General features: G+C 34.3%; 1 protein-coding gene across 1 annotated transcript; it reads left to right on the top strand.

The window, feature by feature from the left end:
- The first annotated feature begins 1,881 nt into the window (after positions 1–1,881).
- Positions 1,882–18,300, top strand: LOC102809044 (uncharacterized). The gene is made up of 14 exons (XM_006817711.2): positions 1,882–1,958; positions 4,884–5,043; positions 5,738–5,780; positions 7,063–7,305; positions 8,486–8,651; positions 9,119–9,269; positions 11,632–11,755; positions 12,579–12,654; positions 13,268–13,456; positions 14,259–14,424; positions 16,198–16,267; positions 16,617–16,743; positions 17,089–17,206; positions 18,085–18,300. The coding sequence occupies exons 2-14, from the start codon at positions 4,901–4,903 to the stop codon at positions 18,269–18,271; spliced, it is 1,803 nt and encodes a 600-aa protein (XP_006817774.2). The 5' UTR covers positions 1,882–1,958; positions 4,884–4,900; the 3' UTR covers positions 18,272–18,300.
- Positions 18,301–18,678: the final 378 nt, after the last annotated feature.

Consider the following 18,678-nt stretch of genomic DNA (forward strand, 5'->3'; position numbering starts at 1 on the left):
TCTATGATACATAGCTGGGTAGGGAGGTGCCCCTGAGTGCTTTAAAGTGTGACCATTTTTATACCTGCTTAGTGGCAAAATCTATACTCGTATTTATAACAAAGTACCATTTCTGTCATCACTGTTTATTCCAATTAAATCAGTTACCATATTTGCTCTATCTCCAATAGAACCACATATAAGCCAACAGTTGCATTGAATATTTACTACCTTATACTAAAATATATTTGGATATTTAGAGTACTAACGAATTCCAACTTATGGTCCGGTTAGACTTAAAATACACCACGAATATTCACTTTTGAGATATAATTTTTGGTATGTGTTGGTTCCTGGATATCTAAGCTTCGTAGTTCTGTACTTCGTTTAGTAATTCGAACTTCCCAGTTTGCGTAAGAAAGGAGAGTTTCGCGATTTTGACATCGAAAATGCCTTTGCTTCATTATTTGCTGAGGGACGGCCGCTTAGGTACGTGCTCTGCAACATGAACCTAAACATGTTAGGTAATCAAATTCACGGGAAGTTGACAATCCCTAATACTGCTAAATCGCTAGTTGTGAACTTTATCAGGATTCCCGTATAAAGTTACACATCATTCTAGCAAGGAAAAATATTGATTACTGTTGTGCAGGTTATATAATGAAATATGAAATATTTCATTTTTGTTAGTATATCTTTATTTATTAAAATATGTACACATTATATCTACTTGGGGTGGGTATTGCCAAGCAAGTTTATAAAATTATAAACAAATATTTTCGTAAATAACACTGACCGCGAAATACGCCTTTGATAAGTATTACTGATGAATACTTTATATTGTAATTTCTTTCAATTTGAATTAGTTGTATTGCAATGCATTAGTAATAATAATAATATTTATTGCATCTTTAGAAATACAGTATTTCTATCAGTACAGTAGCAATAAAAGTATAATAAATAAGTATAAATAGTGTAAATGTATACATTCCTTTATTTCATTGTTGAGACTGAGTTATACAGTTTGTTACGTACTACAATTTATCTATATTGGAAAAAGGTTATGGGGATTATTAATTTCAATAAACAATATTCAACTATCCTTTGCAACACCAATATGATCATAATGGTAATGTTTATTGGTCTTTGAAACTAGAGGCATTATCAGAGCATGGGTCTTATTTTGGAACTCCTGCTAGAATGGTATTCCCAGAATAGTGCCAGTTGTTAAAGAAACATAAAACTTCATTAAATTTCAAAGGATGAAAAGACCAGTTACTGGGACAAAGCCCTACTCCCCTCGAAACCCTACAGATACGAAACCATGTAGTGTTATCAAATAACTCAGATCACTTCCAGGATAATGGTGAATATCCAGATTTATTATCGGTAACTAACAAATGTTACAACGTCGTCTGCGTCAACCCCATGAAGTACCCCGAGTTAACCCGAAGCACCCCGAGGCTATAAATAGCTAACACAACAAAACCCAATTACCGCGAAAGCCACTCACCGCGAAGCTACCAGTGATTTATTAAAATATGTATTTTTATCATAAAAACACCTCTGTCACTTAAAGTATACCAAATGGGAAAAATATTACCGATAATTATACCTAAAATAAAAAAAAAAACGAGACCCATTTCAAGGGCACGTCCTATGTATCCCCCCCCCCCGGGGGTCAAGTCAGACGCAAACGAGGGTATGAATTGAAGCACGCACACACAACCATTCACACGCACACACACACACACAAGCATGCTGCAAGTGATATCAGTCGTCTCTGGAACTTTTCAAAATATGAAAACAGAGAACCATTTAAAATAAGTGACTCAAGAGGGCGTTCTAAACAATACGCTGACCGCAATTTGACCCGTTACACCAAAGTTCAAGTACCTTTACTACTGGGAGCTCCCATGCGTTGAATGGACCTTGGCCGGACAACAAACCGATTTTGCTCCAGGTATTCGCGTGAACGGGTAGGTGGCATCTTGTTTATTTTTAATGTAACGCGTTATAGTAAAAACACAGCTATTTAAAACTGTATCACCTGTGGACAATATTCAGGGACTCGGACTTTGCGGAATTTGAGCAAGAACAGTGAAAACTGTAGTTTGTACTTCACAGAGTAGCGTGAAGTTCCGGCAGGCGTGACCTTGATAAGTCACATACTATAAAATACAATTGACAGCTGAATATTGCACTTGAAACTAGGGGTCGTTGTGAACTTCGATACGTATGGTTAGATATAGTTTCAACATCAACAACCAAGCGCATAATTTTATGCTTTTTTCTTTCTGCGTTTTTTAATTTCATAGATTTGGTATCAGATGTTTTCTGGTATATATTTCTTGCGCACAAGTTCAGAGTGAGTTCAGTGAAATCTGAACGAGTAGAAAAAGTATATAATAATGACAATCAAGCGAGAAATATTAGTTTATGTCAGTATTATAATTCTCTCTATGGAAATGAGCATTTCTTGACGGCATGAATTTGTTTTATAGACATTTTATAAATTATTTATCTAACATTATTCAAAAAGATCCTTACGTTTCTTTCAAATCCAAAAAAAAATGCTTCCATTGGCTATATTAGCCAATTAATGGCCACTACCAATGAGTATTTTTGTTTTTTGTTTTCTTCAGCCATTTGCCTATTTACAGCCATGTACTCTATACATGTGATGTTTGGTCTGATGGTTTTCATCCATCTTTGGAAATACATGTACAAACATTATGATTAGAGTTATTTGGGGGTTGCTAAGGTTGTTTTTTGTCAACTGCTCAAATACAGTATCTTTATATTTTACTGAGTTATGGAATGGCAAGAACTTTGTTTCGATTGGCTGTGGTAAAATGGGGTCGGTTCTATGTTGTATGTTTTTATGTCAAAATAACAAGTGTTTGTCATACTAGAAATAGTTTATAAGAAAGTCTATGGAACAGTATTATTACAAACTGGTTACACATGGTTCAGTTTATCGAGATCTAAACTCTGGAGAAATAACTGAGTATTTGCGTTGAGTTTGGACAGGTTTGAAGTTTGCATATACACATGGTTAAGGGAGAATGTCAAAAGATTGATGTCGAATAAAAAACTTATTTGCTTTAGTTTTTTTTTTTGGGGGGGGGGGTTGACCTCAAAAAGTTTCTATCCTACAAAAACGATTTTATTTTTTAATGATGTCAAAAAAAATCATGGAGTATTTGTAGTTCGTTTTTTTTTCTATCTAATCATGGAAAAAAATAATAGAAAATGAAAAAAAACACATCCAAGACGAGAAAATGGTTTGGTCCGAGTGTAAATTTGTGCGTCCAATGAGGTCAATTTCAGGGCATGGACCTAGAACCAACTGCTATGCCATACTACTGTCCAATTATCAATTTGTATTTAATGGTGAATGTAGTCTGACGACGTGATCAATATTTATCAATTAAGTTTCAGTGGGGGGTAGGGGGGTTGGGGAAAAAACTAAAGGAATTAAGTTTTTTATCCTACATTAAACTTTTGATGTTGTCCCTAAGATTAAGTATAAAGTATGCAATAGTCACCACATGAGCATCTTCCAACTAGAAGCATTTTGGGTGTCTGAGTTGGTAATGAAATGAATTTAACAGCACATTTCAAAACTGATAGCTATAATCCCCCCACATATGCTGATTATCTATTATCTATACTATTACCTATTACCCTGTATCCTACTTTATGAAAAATTAATTCTTTCAAAATCTAATCGTTTTTTTTTCCATGCATCAAGAGCAACCTCTACTGAAAATTTGTTGATATTCTATTAAGTTATCAATGAAGAGTCATTCCCAAAATTAAAGTTTCAACAACTTCAGATCTCTGCCAGAAATCTATTTGGTTGATCCTTGTTAACCTGTTGTCAGTGACGATTCAGTACAAGCTTATGTTTCCATGGCAACCATATACTGATCTTTCCAAAAGCTAATTGATTGGTTCTTTTGTCAGTGGCAACTTTTCCTGAAAATTGCATGAAAATTTGATAAGCTTTTGGAGTTATCATTGAAGAATCAGTCACAAGCTTTCTGTTTCTATGGCAACCAGATCCTTATTAGTCCTCGTTCGGACGAAGTCCAAAAACAGGGACTTATAATTCAGTCTCCGTTCGTGCGTCTGTCCATGCGTTCATTCGTCCAGAGTCATATTTCAGAATCCTTTGAACCGATTCCGTTCATTCTTTGCATGTGCCTGGTACTTTATGTGGGACATACATTGGTTTGGTGATTCGATTCAAAATGGCCGACTGGTAGCCATCTTGTTTTTAAAATGTCGTATTTTGGACATGCTTTGTCAGTTTTCATTCAAATTTGGTACATAGATTATACATAGGATACATGTCCATGACAATTTGTTTCATAATCAGATCAAAGATGCCCGAATAACGGCTGTTTTTATTTTTGGCCACATTACTATATCTCTATTTTCTACTATATCTCATTTTCATTGATATTTAGTATGTCATAAATGGATACATGTACATGTCAATTCAATTTGCAATTTGATCAAATATGGCTGACTGGCGGCCCTCTTATTTGTTTAAAATTTGATAACTTGGACATGCTTTTACTTGTGATCTTGTGATGTTTTATCTTTGCTATGTCTTAAATCGGAGGGGTTGTCACGCAACACATGTTTGAATGATGTAAATAAACAATTTGTTGTATACGCCACTTGGGACTCAAGTTTCAAGGACACACTCGCGACAACCCCTCCACTTTAATATGACGAGCACAAAGAGAACTTTCAAAAATTTAACAGGGACTGTGTCATTTTCAAGGACTTGTTTTTTATATGTTAGTCTATTTGTCATTTGGCATCTTTTTCAAACCTTTATTTCATACCAATGTACTTGACCTGACTCTTCAATTTTATCATTGCAGCTACACTCAACTTATTAATGATTATGACTGATGAAGTCTGTGATGTTATTATCAGTGGCTATGGTCCTGTTGGTGTGATTACTGCTAATCTGTTGGGTAGATATGGTCTAAGTGTCAAAGTATTTGAAAGGGATTGGGATGTATATAACCTTGGACCAAGGTAAAAAAATTTCAGAAAAGCATTCTCTGTTTCTTGTTCTTCTATTGTTCTGTTGTCACTTACTGTAATAAAAAAAAACTACAAAAAAAATGCTATTACAAAAGGTAGTTACATATACTATATGTAACAGAATAATACTGAGAAATAACTGTAAAACTCATAGTAACTGCTTACTAAGTTACTATTTATCATTTTAAAAATGTATCATAATCACTTTTCACACCATTCCAGAACCGTATCTCAGTCATGTATGGTCAGATTTTGTTCAAACTTGGTACATACATTGTACATAATGGAATCTTGATGCATGTCACTTCATTTTTCAGATTGGGTTAAAAATGGCCGACTGGTGGCCATTTTGTTTTAAAGTATGTAGTTCTGGTTTCATACAAAATGTATATCTGACATGCCAAGATAGATCAAGTTCAAACTTCACACATACATTAGACACCATATTGAACAAACACATGTGCATTTTTCTCACCATGAAAATAAAAAAATTACTGACTGGTGGTCATCTTGTTTAAACAAATGCCATTACACAGAGCCATATCTCATACATGATGTACCTCATACCTGGGCCAATCAAGTTCTTCTTTGCAATATGAAATGTTTTTTGACTGCCTATTTTATTATGAAATTAAAGCAGTCTATGGTAATACCCGCATATAGTGTTTATGTGTGTGTTTTTCAGGGCAGTCGCAATTGATTCTGAGTGTACCAGAATATTTGGTATGGTAAGTGATTTAGTAAATAATATAAATTAACACTCCCATCATAATGTTGGATCACATGGAATCATGACGATGAGAAAAATAAATTGAACCAACCTGACAGGCGAAGCAGAACACCAACAAACGTCAATGAAAATTGATTTATTTAATGCTAGGGCTTGAAAATTGACAAGTTTTGACATGCCATATTTGTTCTATTTTAATAATTGAAATGGTGTACTTCAAATCGCAGAGCTCACATTAGAGATGCATTCTCAATAGAGCCAGTATGGTATCTGTGTTTATTTTTTCATTCATTCAAACCTAAATCAGGTCAATGAAATTATGTGTTGTACATATCTGTTTCAACAAATTCATCTTTATGTATACAATAGTAGCGCATATGCTTACAAAAATTACAAAGCTGTCATTATGGTCAAAATAACGACAAATGTCATTTTTTGTTTTACCGAATGATATATTCACTTCTATTGTAAATGTGCTTTTAATATAGTAAATATGGTATTACAAAGTAGTACATCAATTGTTATTAATATTCATAAGTAAATCAACAAAATTTTAACAGGTATCATCAGAAAGGGGAGATTTTCACCGGAAAAATGGGTGTTGCATCTAGAATTGAAATTATATGCCCATTTCTTGACCAATTGTGTCACCCAAGTTTTGGTTCCTGGTGCAATTCGATTATAAATTTGGGATATTATTGACAAAAAAACAATAGTAAAGTCTAAATTCTAGACCAAATCATGTCATGCAGTTGGGCACGTACCTGCATACCTTGGAACCTTGTCTTGGACCAAGTACCTGGGGATAGACCCAATTAAACATGTACATTATCCGTACATATATTTATAAAATAAATGAGCTATTGCAATACATTTGTCACAAAGTGCTATGCAACATGTATAAGTAGTCATTTATAATCATACTACACAATCGGTAATTTCCATGATAGAGTCTTCATAAGAAGCCACAATTTATTATTTCATTATTAAAACATGTGCCAATTATTTTTTGGAATATTAAAAACATCCAGGTATACTATGAAGTTATTATGAGGATACCTCAAAGTATGCACAAAGACAGTACAATGGGAGTATCAACCGACACAGCGAATGTCAATGTGACAATGTACTGCATGAGTGCATACTTTGAGGTATCCTCATAATAACCTTAGTATTATACATTTTTTCCTTCCGAAGAAACATCATGGGAATGCCGAAAATACAAAATTACGGTGACAGATGTATAATAATAAATGTTGTTACTTTTAATTGTCTTTCAGTTTGATCTGGATACTTGGTTGGACAATCATGTTATAAAGACAGGTATTGGGATAACCACTGATGCGCCCCCGAGAGGCACCATCTTGGTCAATGGAACAAGTGAAAATAAAAGAATCACAGAGGAAGATCGAAAGCAATATGGTTATCAAAGATTATCTTTTTTCAACCAGCCATTGGTGGAGAGAAGACTCAGAGAACATATTAAAGAGTGCCCTAATGTAAAAGTATTCTTGGGTCATGAGGTATGTATAGTATTATGGGATGGATATACCATTTGGTAGTCTGTTGTTTCTAATATAATTTGAACCATGATGAATAGCTATTCATGGTTGCTTAGCGTGTCACTAACATGTGAGGAGCACAGAATATCAAATGAGCTAAGCATGGACATGGAAATTCATGCTATATGTTTACATATTAATTATATGCTTGCAGACAACTAGATATCTCAAATTCCCACCAAATCATTTACTGTTTTTGAACTGTGTATTAAGCATGTGAACCTAAGTATGTGACCTTGGTAAATGTTTTGCTGTTAACATGTGGGTTAATCATGCAACATGGTTATATTACATGGTTAAGCATTAGTTTGTTGTAGTGAAGTGTTCACTATAATGAAGCACATAATACGTTGGGTTTGTTATAGTGAAGTGTTCTCTATAATGAAGCACATAATACTTTGGGTTTCTTATAGTGAAGTGTTCACTATAATGAAGCACTTAATACATTGGGTTTGTTATAGTGAATTGTTCACTATAATGAAGCACTTATTACATTGGATTTGTTATAGTGAAGTGTTCACTAAAAGGAAGCACTTAATACATTGGGTTTGTTATAGTGAAGTGTTCACTATAATGAAGCACATAATACATTGGATTTGTTATAGTGAAGTGTTCACTATAATGAATCACACATAATACATTGGGTTTGTTATAGTGAAGAGTTCACTATAATGAAGTACATAATACATTGGGTTTGTTATAGTGAAGTGTTCACTATAATGAAGCACATAATACATTGGGTTTGTTATAGTGAAGTGTTCACTATAATGAAACACGTAATACTTTGGGTTTGTTATTGTGAAGTGTTCACTATAATGAATCACATAATACATTGGGTTTGTTATAGTGAAGTGTTCACTATAATGAAGCACATAATACATTGGGTTTGTTATAGTGAAGTGTACACTATAATGAAGCACATAATACATTGGGTTTGTTATAGTGAAGTGTTCTCTATAATGAAGCACTTAATACATTGGGTTTGTTATGAGCAGGAGAGATGCAATGTGGTCATTATATCAAGAAATTTATTATAAAGGTGTTTGTTATATCAAGGTTACAGTGTAACAACATTTGCATGGTTCGTATTTGCTTTTCTATGAAAGCTAACACCATGTTAATCTTATATGTCTTGTGTCAGATTGTCAATGATCAACACGTTAACGAGAATCAAGTTGAAGTGCAAGTTAGAAAAGTTGAAGATGATACAGTGGAAAAACACACATGTAAATATCTACTAGTATGTGAAGGTGGACGAAGTGAAACAAGAAAACGACATGGACTCAAATACATTGGAAGTTCATATAGTAAGCAATCAAAGAAGATGAATTAGAAATAGTGGCATACATACTTAACACATCAACTGCTGATGCTATTTTTACGCAATTCATTTTGGTTATCCTTGACAGCATTCAGCAGGTGATTTGTGTTTATCTAAATTGACAACTCATAAAGGGAATTTCTAAAATTTATCAAGTGAATTAAAACAAAACAAGTATACAAATTGAATGACTGAAAATGTCAATGGGCTCAAAATATAAATACCACAAGGCAAACAGCAGATGTTTAGAAAATAACACACCCTGCTCAACAGAAAATAAATACAGGTAATACAAATCCAGGACAATGTATGGAAACATTAAATTCATACAGATGATGATACAAAATTGAATTTAGCTTAATCCTTTGAAATATGTTCCTTTTCCAGATTACATCACACTTTGATGTACATTTCACCATTAAACTTTCTAAATTATAGAATTTTATATTGTAGAGGAGCGGTGGCTTGTGTTAGATACAACACACAATGACCAAAAGCTTAAAGAACGACTCAAGAACTTCTGGTTTGTAACCAACAGTCAACGTGTTTTAGTGCTTGTACCTTTACCTGACAATACACAGAGATTTGAATATCTGCTAAATGAGTAAGTAACAGGAAAAATAATATTTTAATATTTAATAACATGGTCTATTATTACTTTTACAACAATACACATAACTCATAAAGACTATGATTACCAACTACCACTTTCTTTCATAGTTCTGTTTAATGTATAGAGACCATCTATTTTTGACACATTGTGCTGATAACTTCATTGTGGGACATTATTTGGTCTAGAATTGAATAGTCTAGTGTGGAGGACCTCCAACATGTACCAGTTCAAAATGGTCTGGAATAGAGTGCCCTTCACTATGGACTAGCATGGAGTGCCTCCAATATTGACCAGTGCAGAATGGTCTAGCATGGAGTGCCTCCAACATTGACCAGTGCAGAATGGTCTGGCATGGAGTGCCTCCAATATTGACCAGTGCAGAATGGTCTAGCATGGAATGCCTCCAATATTGACCGGTGCAGAATGGTCTAGCATGGAATGCCTCCAATATTGACCAGTGCAGAATGGCTAGCATGTAGTCCCCTAATATTAACCAGTGCAGAAAGGTCTAGCATGGAATGCCTCCAATATTGACTAGTGCAGAATGGCTAGCATAGACTGCCTCCAATATTGACCAGTGCAGAATGGTCTAGCATGGAGTGCCTCCAATATTGACCAGTGCGGAATGGTCTGACATTGAGTGCCTTCAATATTGACCAGTGCAGAATGGTGTAGCATGGAGTGCCTCCAATACTGACCAGTGCAGCATGGTCTAGCATGGAATGCCTCCAATATTGACCAGTGCAGAATGGTCTAGCATGGAGTGCCTCCAATATTGACCAGTGCAGAATGGTCTGGCATGGAGTGCCTCCAATATTGACCAGTGCAGAATGGTCTAGCATGGAATGCCTCCAATATTGACCAGTGCAGAATGGTCTAGCATGGGATGCCTCCAATATTGACCAGTGCAGAATGGTCTAGCATGGAATGCCTCCAATATTGACCAGTGCAGAATGGCTAGCATGTAGTCCCCTAATATTGACTAGTGCAGAAAGGTCTAGCATGGAATGCCTCCAATATTGACTAGTGCAGAATGGCTAGCATAGAGTGCCTCCAATATTGACCAGTGCAGAATGGTCTAGCATGGAGTGCCTCCAATATTGACCAGTGTGGAATGGTCTGACATTGAGTGCCTTCAATATTGACCAGTGCAGAATGGTGTAGCATGGAGTGCCTCCAATACTGACCAGTGCAGCATGGTCTAGCATGGAATGCCTCCAATATTGACCAGTGCAAAATGGTTTAGCATGGAGTGCCTCCAATATTGACCAGTGCAGAATGGTGAGCATGGAGTGCCTCCAATATTGACCAGTGCAGAATGGCTAGCATGGAGTGCCTCCAATATTGACCAGTACAGAATGGTCTAGCATGGAGTGCCTCCAATATTGACCAGTGCAGAATGGTCTAGCATGGAATGTCCCCAATATTGACCAGTGCAGAATGGCTAGCATGGAGTGCCTCCAATATTGACCAGTGCAGAATGGTCGAGCATGGAATGCCTCCAATATTGACTAGTGCAGAATGGTCTAGCATGGAGTGCATCCAATATTGTCCAGTGCAGAATGGTCTCGCATTGAGTGCCTCCAATATTGACCAGTGCAGAATGGCTAGCATTGAGTGCCTCCAACATTGGCCAGTGCAGAATGGTCTAGCATGGAGTGCCTCCAATATTGACCAGTGCAGAATGGTCTAGCATGGAATGCCCCAAATATTGACCAGTGCAGAATGGTCTGGAATTGAGTGTCTCCACTATAATCTGGTGCAGAATGGACTGGTGTGGAATGTCTACACTATGGACCCATGTATGAAATGAACTGGTGTGGAGTACCAACATGGAGCAGTTCAAGTTGGTCTAGAATGCCTTCATTATTGACCAATGTATTGTGGAATGACATGAAGTGCCTCAAATATTGACCAGTGCAGAATGGTTTGTTGTATTGTATCTGCAATGTGGATCAGTACAGAATAAACTGGTATGAGTGCCTCAACTTTTGGACCAACTCAGAATGGACATACATGATGTCTCCAATTTGGACTTCTAGTGTAGTACAGACTGCTGTGGTTATGTAGAATGGACTGGCATGGGATACCACAATTTTGCACCTGTGTAAAATAGAATGACATTTTCCATTTAGGTCAGTGTAAAATGGACTTGCATTGAGGGCCTCCATTTTTGAAGCAGTGAAAAATGGATTGGAATCCATTCTTGAGTTGTGCAGAATTGATTGGCTTGGAGGGTTTTCATTGTAGACCAGTGTAAACCTGAACTGGTTTAAGAGTAAGTGTCTGCAATAGGGATGTATCCCTGAACTAATGTTGGTTTAGTCTCAATAATATTTAATTTTGATTGTAGTGATGAAGACTCCGAAAAGTCATGTGAGGAGAAGGAAACATCAAAGTTCTTTAAAAGCATTGAAGTAGATCCATCAAAACTCAAGTTCAAAAGAAGAATTGTCTACACATTCCATGCCAGGCAGGTAAATATAAAAAAAAACATAACCATTAATGAATGTGATATAGTGTCCTTGCTTGTACAGTTTAATTGCATTAATTCTATCAGACCATGTTTATCCAACCAATGTCTTTTCTATGCAATGCCAGTATTTTATACTTTGTTTTTTCTATTTTGTCCTATTATTTTTTTTTTACTCTTATTTATTTAGTTTTATTATTTTATTATTTTAGTCTTTTGTTATTTTTACCATACTAAACCCTCTGATGGTTTTTGTTGTGTAATAAAGTTATTATTTCCATTCACTATATGCTATGATATGGTTTGATAGTCCGCATCAATTCAATCAAACGATTCACACCTAATATTCATTCTTGGTCAGTTTAGGAGTAATGCAAACCTGGAAAAAATTCCCAAAAGTGTGGTGGGAGTGGTGGATGTGGAGGCATAGAACGTTGTTGAGCATAGGGGCTAAGTCAGACGAGTATAGTAGTATTATGATTACAGTACTTGGCCACAAAGGACATGGTTTTTGTGTTTTTTTAAATATAAATTGTGCCAGGTGACTAGTTCCTGACACAAATGTCATATTTATGTTTCTTAGTGCATATTGCCACAGATATCAATTCAAATATAAAACACAATGGGACAAAATGACATGTCTGTGTAACCTAATAGTAATATAGCCTAATATAGAATTCAATTATTTATGTGTATTCATGTTTATTGTGACAATTGCTGTGACTGTATTATCTGAAAAAATAAATGTAGTGATGTTTTAGGTTGGCCTTCTACATGATGATTATTTTTTTGGATAATGAACAGTAGTTATCATTATCTGTCCACAGATTGAACACTGGACTGATGGTAATGTAATATTTCTTGGTGATGCTGCGCATTGTACGCCACCATTCAGAGGACAGGGTATGTATAGGTTTACATGATGTAATGTCATTTATTTGTTTGTTTTCATTTTGAGCAACCTGTATCGACATGTCTAACTAAAAATAGCATGCATGGATCACCACCAGCTTGCACATACAAATGTATTGCCTTTAAATTTATCAACTAAGGAATATACCTGTATATTTAATAACAACATCAGAGAACATTAGATGCAAATGACTTCTTGCCAATCAGTGTGTGTGTCTGTAAGGCTTGTCTACCGGTAGTAGTAAAGCCTGTTGGTGGACCACTGAATGTAATTTGAATGCTGTACAAATTATGTTTGATCTAGGGTGACCCATTTGAAAGAGTTGAACTGTGTTTCTGCATAGATATCTCCACTTCATTAATTTTTGAACGATGCATCTTTATTCTACTTAAAAATTAGTTTTTATAGAATGATATTTCCTTTGCTGCATACATATAGATTACAATGATTCAATTTTATTAGTTTTGTACCATAATGTGCATATTGTATATAAATTAATAACATACAATACAAAAATACAGACATAAAATTCTGTAAATCATCTTGTGAATTCAACTACGAGAATCTCACATTACACTAATAAATACAATTTGTCATTTATAGGTTTATGCACTGGAATCAAAGATGCGGCCAATCTGGCATGGAAACTAACATTAGCAGTCAAAGGAAATCTATCTACTGTGCAGTCATCTAAACCCATGCATAGGGTAGAGATCGATGGACAAAATTTACTACAATCTTTTGAAAGAGAGCGATGTGACGATGTCTGGATTATGACAATGCATGCTATCAGTTAGTAAACATTATTAATTATGAATAATAATAATGAGGGTAATATTTTTTTTTTCACATTCAGACAAAGTCCGAAAACAGAGACATAAAGCGTGTGTGCATTTCTGCATTCAATTTCACCTGTTTCTCAGACATCCCCAGACTGATCATGTTCAGATTTCACAAATGCATCTTGGGATATGTATGCACTTGCATAACTTTCTGAATCAGATGCAAGTGCTGAAAATTCATCAAATCACATATTTCTATTATTCTAGGAGCATGTTTAACATTCATTAATGTGAACTGAACACCAAATGCACTGACATAATTGTTTATAGTTTATAGAAATCTTTTATAAACTATATACATCTAGAGGAAGAAGTATTTACCATTTCAACAAAATATTTGATTGTTTACTTTTAAATATGGAGAAAGGCATCAAGCTGGAGTTATAAATATTCAATAACTATATATTTTTATAAATCAAAATGACAAGTATCATCAAAGTTGACCAAATTAGAAACTATATGGCGACATCATCACAATTTCAAATTAATAATTAATTCAACATCATCCAGTTAGTAAGCCCTTTATTTTGAATGTGTGCGTGGTCACTGTTGCTATGTCACTCTAAGGCTTGTGAACTCACTAAACAATGTGGAGTCATTATTAAATATTTAAATTTCAATGAAAGCTGATAATTGGTATTTACAAATTGTTATAAATATTTTTATAAACTAAGGTACAAAGCCCTCTGCCTTTCACTGTATACGTGTACATTTTTTCTTAGCAGATTCACACTCTTGTTCTTATTCTCCAGCAATTGGAAAACTGTTGACACTTAGGAATCCATTGTTGGTATTTCTACGTAATGTTATAGTATGGGCGGTGTTCCATGCACCGATTACAAGGCAGTTAATTGAAAAAGATCAGATAAAACCATGTTTTCAAATAAGTGAAGGTATACTGGATGGAAAATCAAGCTGGTAAGTTCATTGACTTGAATTAAAATTATCACTATCTGGAATAACTATTAATAAAAAATTAATTAGTTTTGAGCTGAAATCTATGCATAATAATTGCCTAATTTGCATAATATCCAATTATTGCATTTCAATAAGACTTGGTATATTAGTGCCTGATAAGTTTTGGATTGAAATTTGAGCATACTAAATGCCTACTTTGCACAGTGTGTATATTCATCACATTTCATTTAAATTCAGTTTATAGATGCTCTGGGGTAATCCCTGGAATAGACTAGATTGCAAACCATGGATTTACAATCAAATTTATATCCTGCAAGTATTATAAACTTAAATAATGTGTTTTGTGCATATTAAATAGCTGACAAATATTTGTTTGAAAGGCTTATCTAAGATTTTGAACTGATGGTAGATTTTTAATATGCCTTCAATACTCTTGGCACACAGGAGTTCTTTTTAAGCTTTCTTTGATTACCTATAGTAAATACAGAGTCTTTATTTGATTTGGTGCTGATCATGTGACTTTTGATATCCAGCAATTATTTGCTGATGTAATTAAGGTAGAAGGCTACTCATAAATTAAAAACCCCAGAATTTATTTATTTTGCAATAAATTGTACTCCAAGGCAATATAAAGATATTGACCTAAAAAAAGTTGGGGGTCATCAGCCTTTTTTTTGAGAAATTGATGGTTGTATTTTAGAGGAAAGTCGCTATTTTGACACTATTATAACACTTTTACCAGAGGTTTCTATGGCAGAGATATTATGCAATATCTCAAAATCTAACCTGGTGACATAGGCTGAAAAAATCATATATTGTTAATGATGGAGTACTTTTTGTTGTTCTGAATTATTTAAAAAATCAGGGTTTTAAAAAGTGTCAAAAAATGCAATTTTTCTTTAACATTGTGTTCTATAGAATTGTTCTAAAAATAGCAATTTTCAAGTACACACGTTTCTCAAAAAGCGTAACTGTAACATACAAAATAATGCTATTTAATTGTACCACGAAACATTAGCTTCATGATTGTACATAATAAAATAATGAACATTGTCATGCGATTTATCACCAATTTTGTCAAAAACTATGACTAGGCTTCTACTTTAAATGCAGAAGAAATACTGATCAGACATAATACTAGTGAAGTATTATGTCTGTCATTCTGAGTAATGTCAACTTAGCCACCATTTACAAAAATAAAACCTACATAATTTTACACATAATATATAATTTTTTCAAAATCTTGATCAAGTCTTGTAGACAATAGAAAGTTATTTTAATTTGATCCAAAATTATCAAACAAGTTGTAAAAAAATACATAATTATGGGCAAAATTTTGCATCAAAATGTTGGCAGGAAAAATGGCATGGCATGAATTATATTTTTACCGTTTGTGAAGATAAGAAAGTGATAATGGACCAATAAGACAATAATGACTCAGTGTGTGTTCGAGGGGGGCGCACTAGTGAGTTAGCAATCGTACAGACCTTATGCGCTCGTACTTGGTGTCTCTGCAAGCTCTGTGTCAAGGCAGTTAAAGTATTATAGACCTCGAATACAGTCGCAGTAACCCACCAGGTGATAGAAGTTGGGGAGGCCGGCCTATTCTGCCTGCCTGGGCCGTAACACAAGGACATGTGCCTGGCACCCCGTCCTGAATCCTTAGTACGGTTTTGGTAGCAACTTCGTGCTCGAACTGGGCAGAGAAGCAATTCCACCTACTATTTTTTGCAATTCTTAAATTTAATTTTATTTCTGTTTATTTTTTGCTAGTACTGGATCAATGTTTCCACAACCCAAGGTATTCTTATATGCAAATAACCAATCAGTACTGTTAGATAAAGTAAGTATATTATTAAACTTACCAGCTTAATATTTAACTTGCCTTTAACATTTTATAATCAATTGAAAACATTTATAATGACAATTTGTCAATTTTTTTTTTGGCATAATAAATTATAAATTTGTCACATGCTATTGTGAATTTTATGAAGGCATAATTTTTGGGGGAAAATTTATAAAATATATATAAAACATCAAAAATCAGTAAAAATAAATTCCATCCTAAACACACAAAATGTCTTTTCAGTGAAAATTAATACCAGCTTAAAATAAAGTATTTTACAGTGTAGGGTGGAGTATACTCGTAAAGTAAAATTTAAATACACATATTAAGATTTTTTTTTCTGTAGGTGTTAGGCAATGGATTTTCTGTATTAATGTACAATAGATCTTTACAAATTGATGTTGGAATACACAGTGCTATTTTACAACCATTGAATGCTAAATTAATATGTGTGTATAGCGATGAAATTTCAGGTAGGTAATACTTCAAACACAAAAATATGGTGACAAATTTCTTTCTATTTAAAAATTTTGACATGGGATGAAAAAGTGATATATTATTATTATTGCCATGAATTCCAATATTGTGAAATTTAAAAAAAAAAAATTGACATATAATTTAGTTGAGTTCCACCATGATAATTTTCCATTATGTACAATGGAGGTTATCTCCCATAATGCACTGCGTATATACGTATCTAAATACGCTCAGTAGTGCAAAATTTGAATTTTGCTCCAACAAAAATGTGTGACTGTGATATATTGGACTACATTTCTGGTTGGTGTACATAATGTGACATAATAATTATAATTTCACAGCTAGGAGAAAGGTCAAGTTAGCAAGTTCTACTGTAATAGATGTGGTAGATACAAGTGGTGAACTTGGTACATGGTTTGGCAAGTACAGATCTGATGCTGTAATAGTAAGACCGGACAGGTTAGTTTAATCCAATTATTAAAACCAGTGTTTTCTTTGTTCCTTTGTCACCTTTGTAACCAAGTGTGTATGGCGCACACGTGATAACAAAAAAAATATGATATTTACTTTACACGAAGAACATAGAACACTTTCCTGGGGTATTTGAAAACCGAAATTGTCATCTGACTGTAAGGCCGTCGCTGATTGGCTGCTGAGCTGGAATGACAATTTTTGGAACTATGTTCTTCGTGTAATTAGGTGTTCGTATTTAAGGGATTTTTCCACACAGTATAAACGACGAATTCGACCGAATTTTGTTATCGGCTGGCTTAATATTATCCCAATGGATCGTATTTTTGTGAAAGATTGGTATTTTTGTCCCGATTTGTAGGAATCTGAAAAACGCGTTTCACAACTTGTCTCTTATTTCGTTTTATGCTGCATTCAAGATGGCGGCCCCCATATAGTTAATATCGTATTTATTTTATTATTACGTGTGCGCCAGCTGACTGTGGTATAAGGACACTTCATCACTGTTTCAATATTGCTCAACACTGAGGGCGCTGTACTTTTGATTATGATGTCATACTAAACAACTTATTTAGTTATAGTATTTTGGTTGTCGTATTCTTGTAAACACAAGTGCCCTCCAAGTTCCAGAATGCTTTTGATGTTATATTTTTCTCCAAAAAAATTGTCTGCAATATTTTTTTGGGGGTTTCCCTTTAGTTTCAGGCCCTAATAAAATGACATTTGGGTTTCTTCTGTGGAAGATTAAAAATATTGACTTCAGCATTTAGGGTTGAAATTGAGGAAATTGATTGATAGCTGCTAGTTGTCTATTCTTGTAACGCCAAAAGAGTAAATATGTTATAACATGTGTATGTCACTTTCAGGATAATATTTGGTCATTGCAAAGCTGAGAATATCAACTACTTGATAGAAGATCTTGGTCACATGATATCAGGCAAGAAACCATGGGGTATATACTGGTGGATTGAAACCAAACAAACCATTATCAGATTAATCTTTGCTGCATTGATAGTTGTTGTATTCATAATTATCAGTAAAATGTTCATGTGAACAGGTCACAAATTAAGTATGGAGAAAAATGGAGAATAGTAAAGACATCAATGAGATGTAATCAAACAAGCAGCCTCTCAGCTGAGATAGCTCCGCTGTTAGCAATGCACATTTCAATTAAGGAACTGAAGATATAAAAAAATGAACAAATCTAAAAGAGGTCTACCTGAGATACCTACATGTATATGTATAATATCAAAGCAATTTGACGTTTTTCAGAAGTCAAAAATATCGCTTTTTACCAGAAATGACAAAAATATCATTAAAATTAAAAATATCATCACGAAATGAAAAAATTTAAGAGAGGTCTACCGAAGGTACATATACACTATGTATCAAATCAATTTGACTTTTGGTTTTCAAGAAAAAAATTATGACGATGGCGGACAATCAGTAATATGATTAGC

The sequence above is a fragment of the Saccoglossus kowalevskii genome, chromosome 14 (genome assembly GCF_978046115.1).
Source record: "Saccoglossus kowalevskii chromosome 14, keSacKowa6.1, whole genome shotgun sequence".
Classification (NCBI taxonomy): Eukaryota; Metazoa; Hemichordata; class Enteropneusta; family Harrimaniidae; genus Saccoglossus; species Saccoglossus kowalevskii.

Coding starts and splice junctions, on each gene's coding strand:
- LOC102809044 (XM_006817711.2), top strand. CDS start 4,901: ATGATTATGACTGATGAAGTCTGTGATGTTATTATCAGTGGCTATGGT. Junction 9,270..11,631: donor TTTGAATATCTGCTAAATGA/GTAAGTAACAGG, acceptor TTTTGATTGTAG/TGATGAAGACTCCGAAAAGT. Junction 14,425..16,197: donor CTGGATGGAAAATCAAGCTG/GTAAGTTCATTG, acceptor ATTTTTTGCTAG/TACTGGATCAATGTTTCCAC.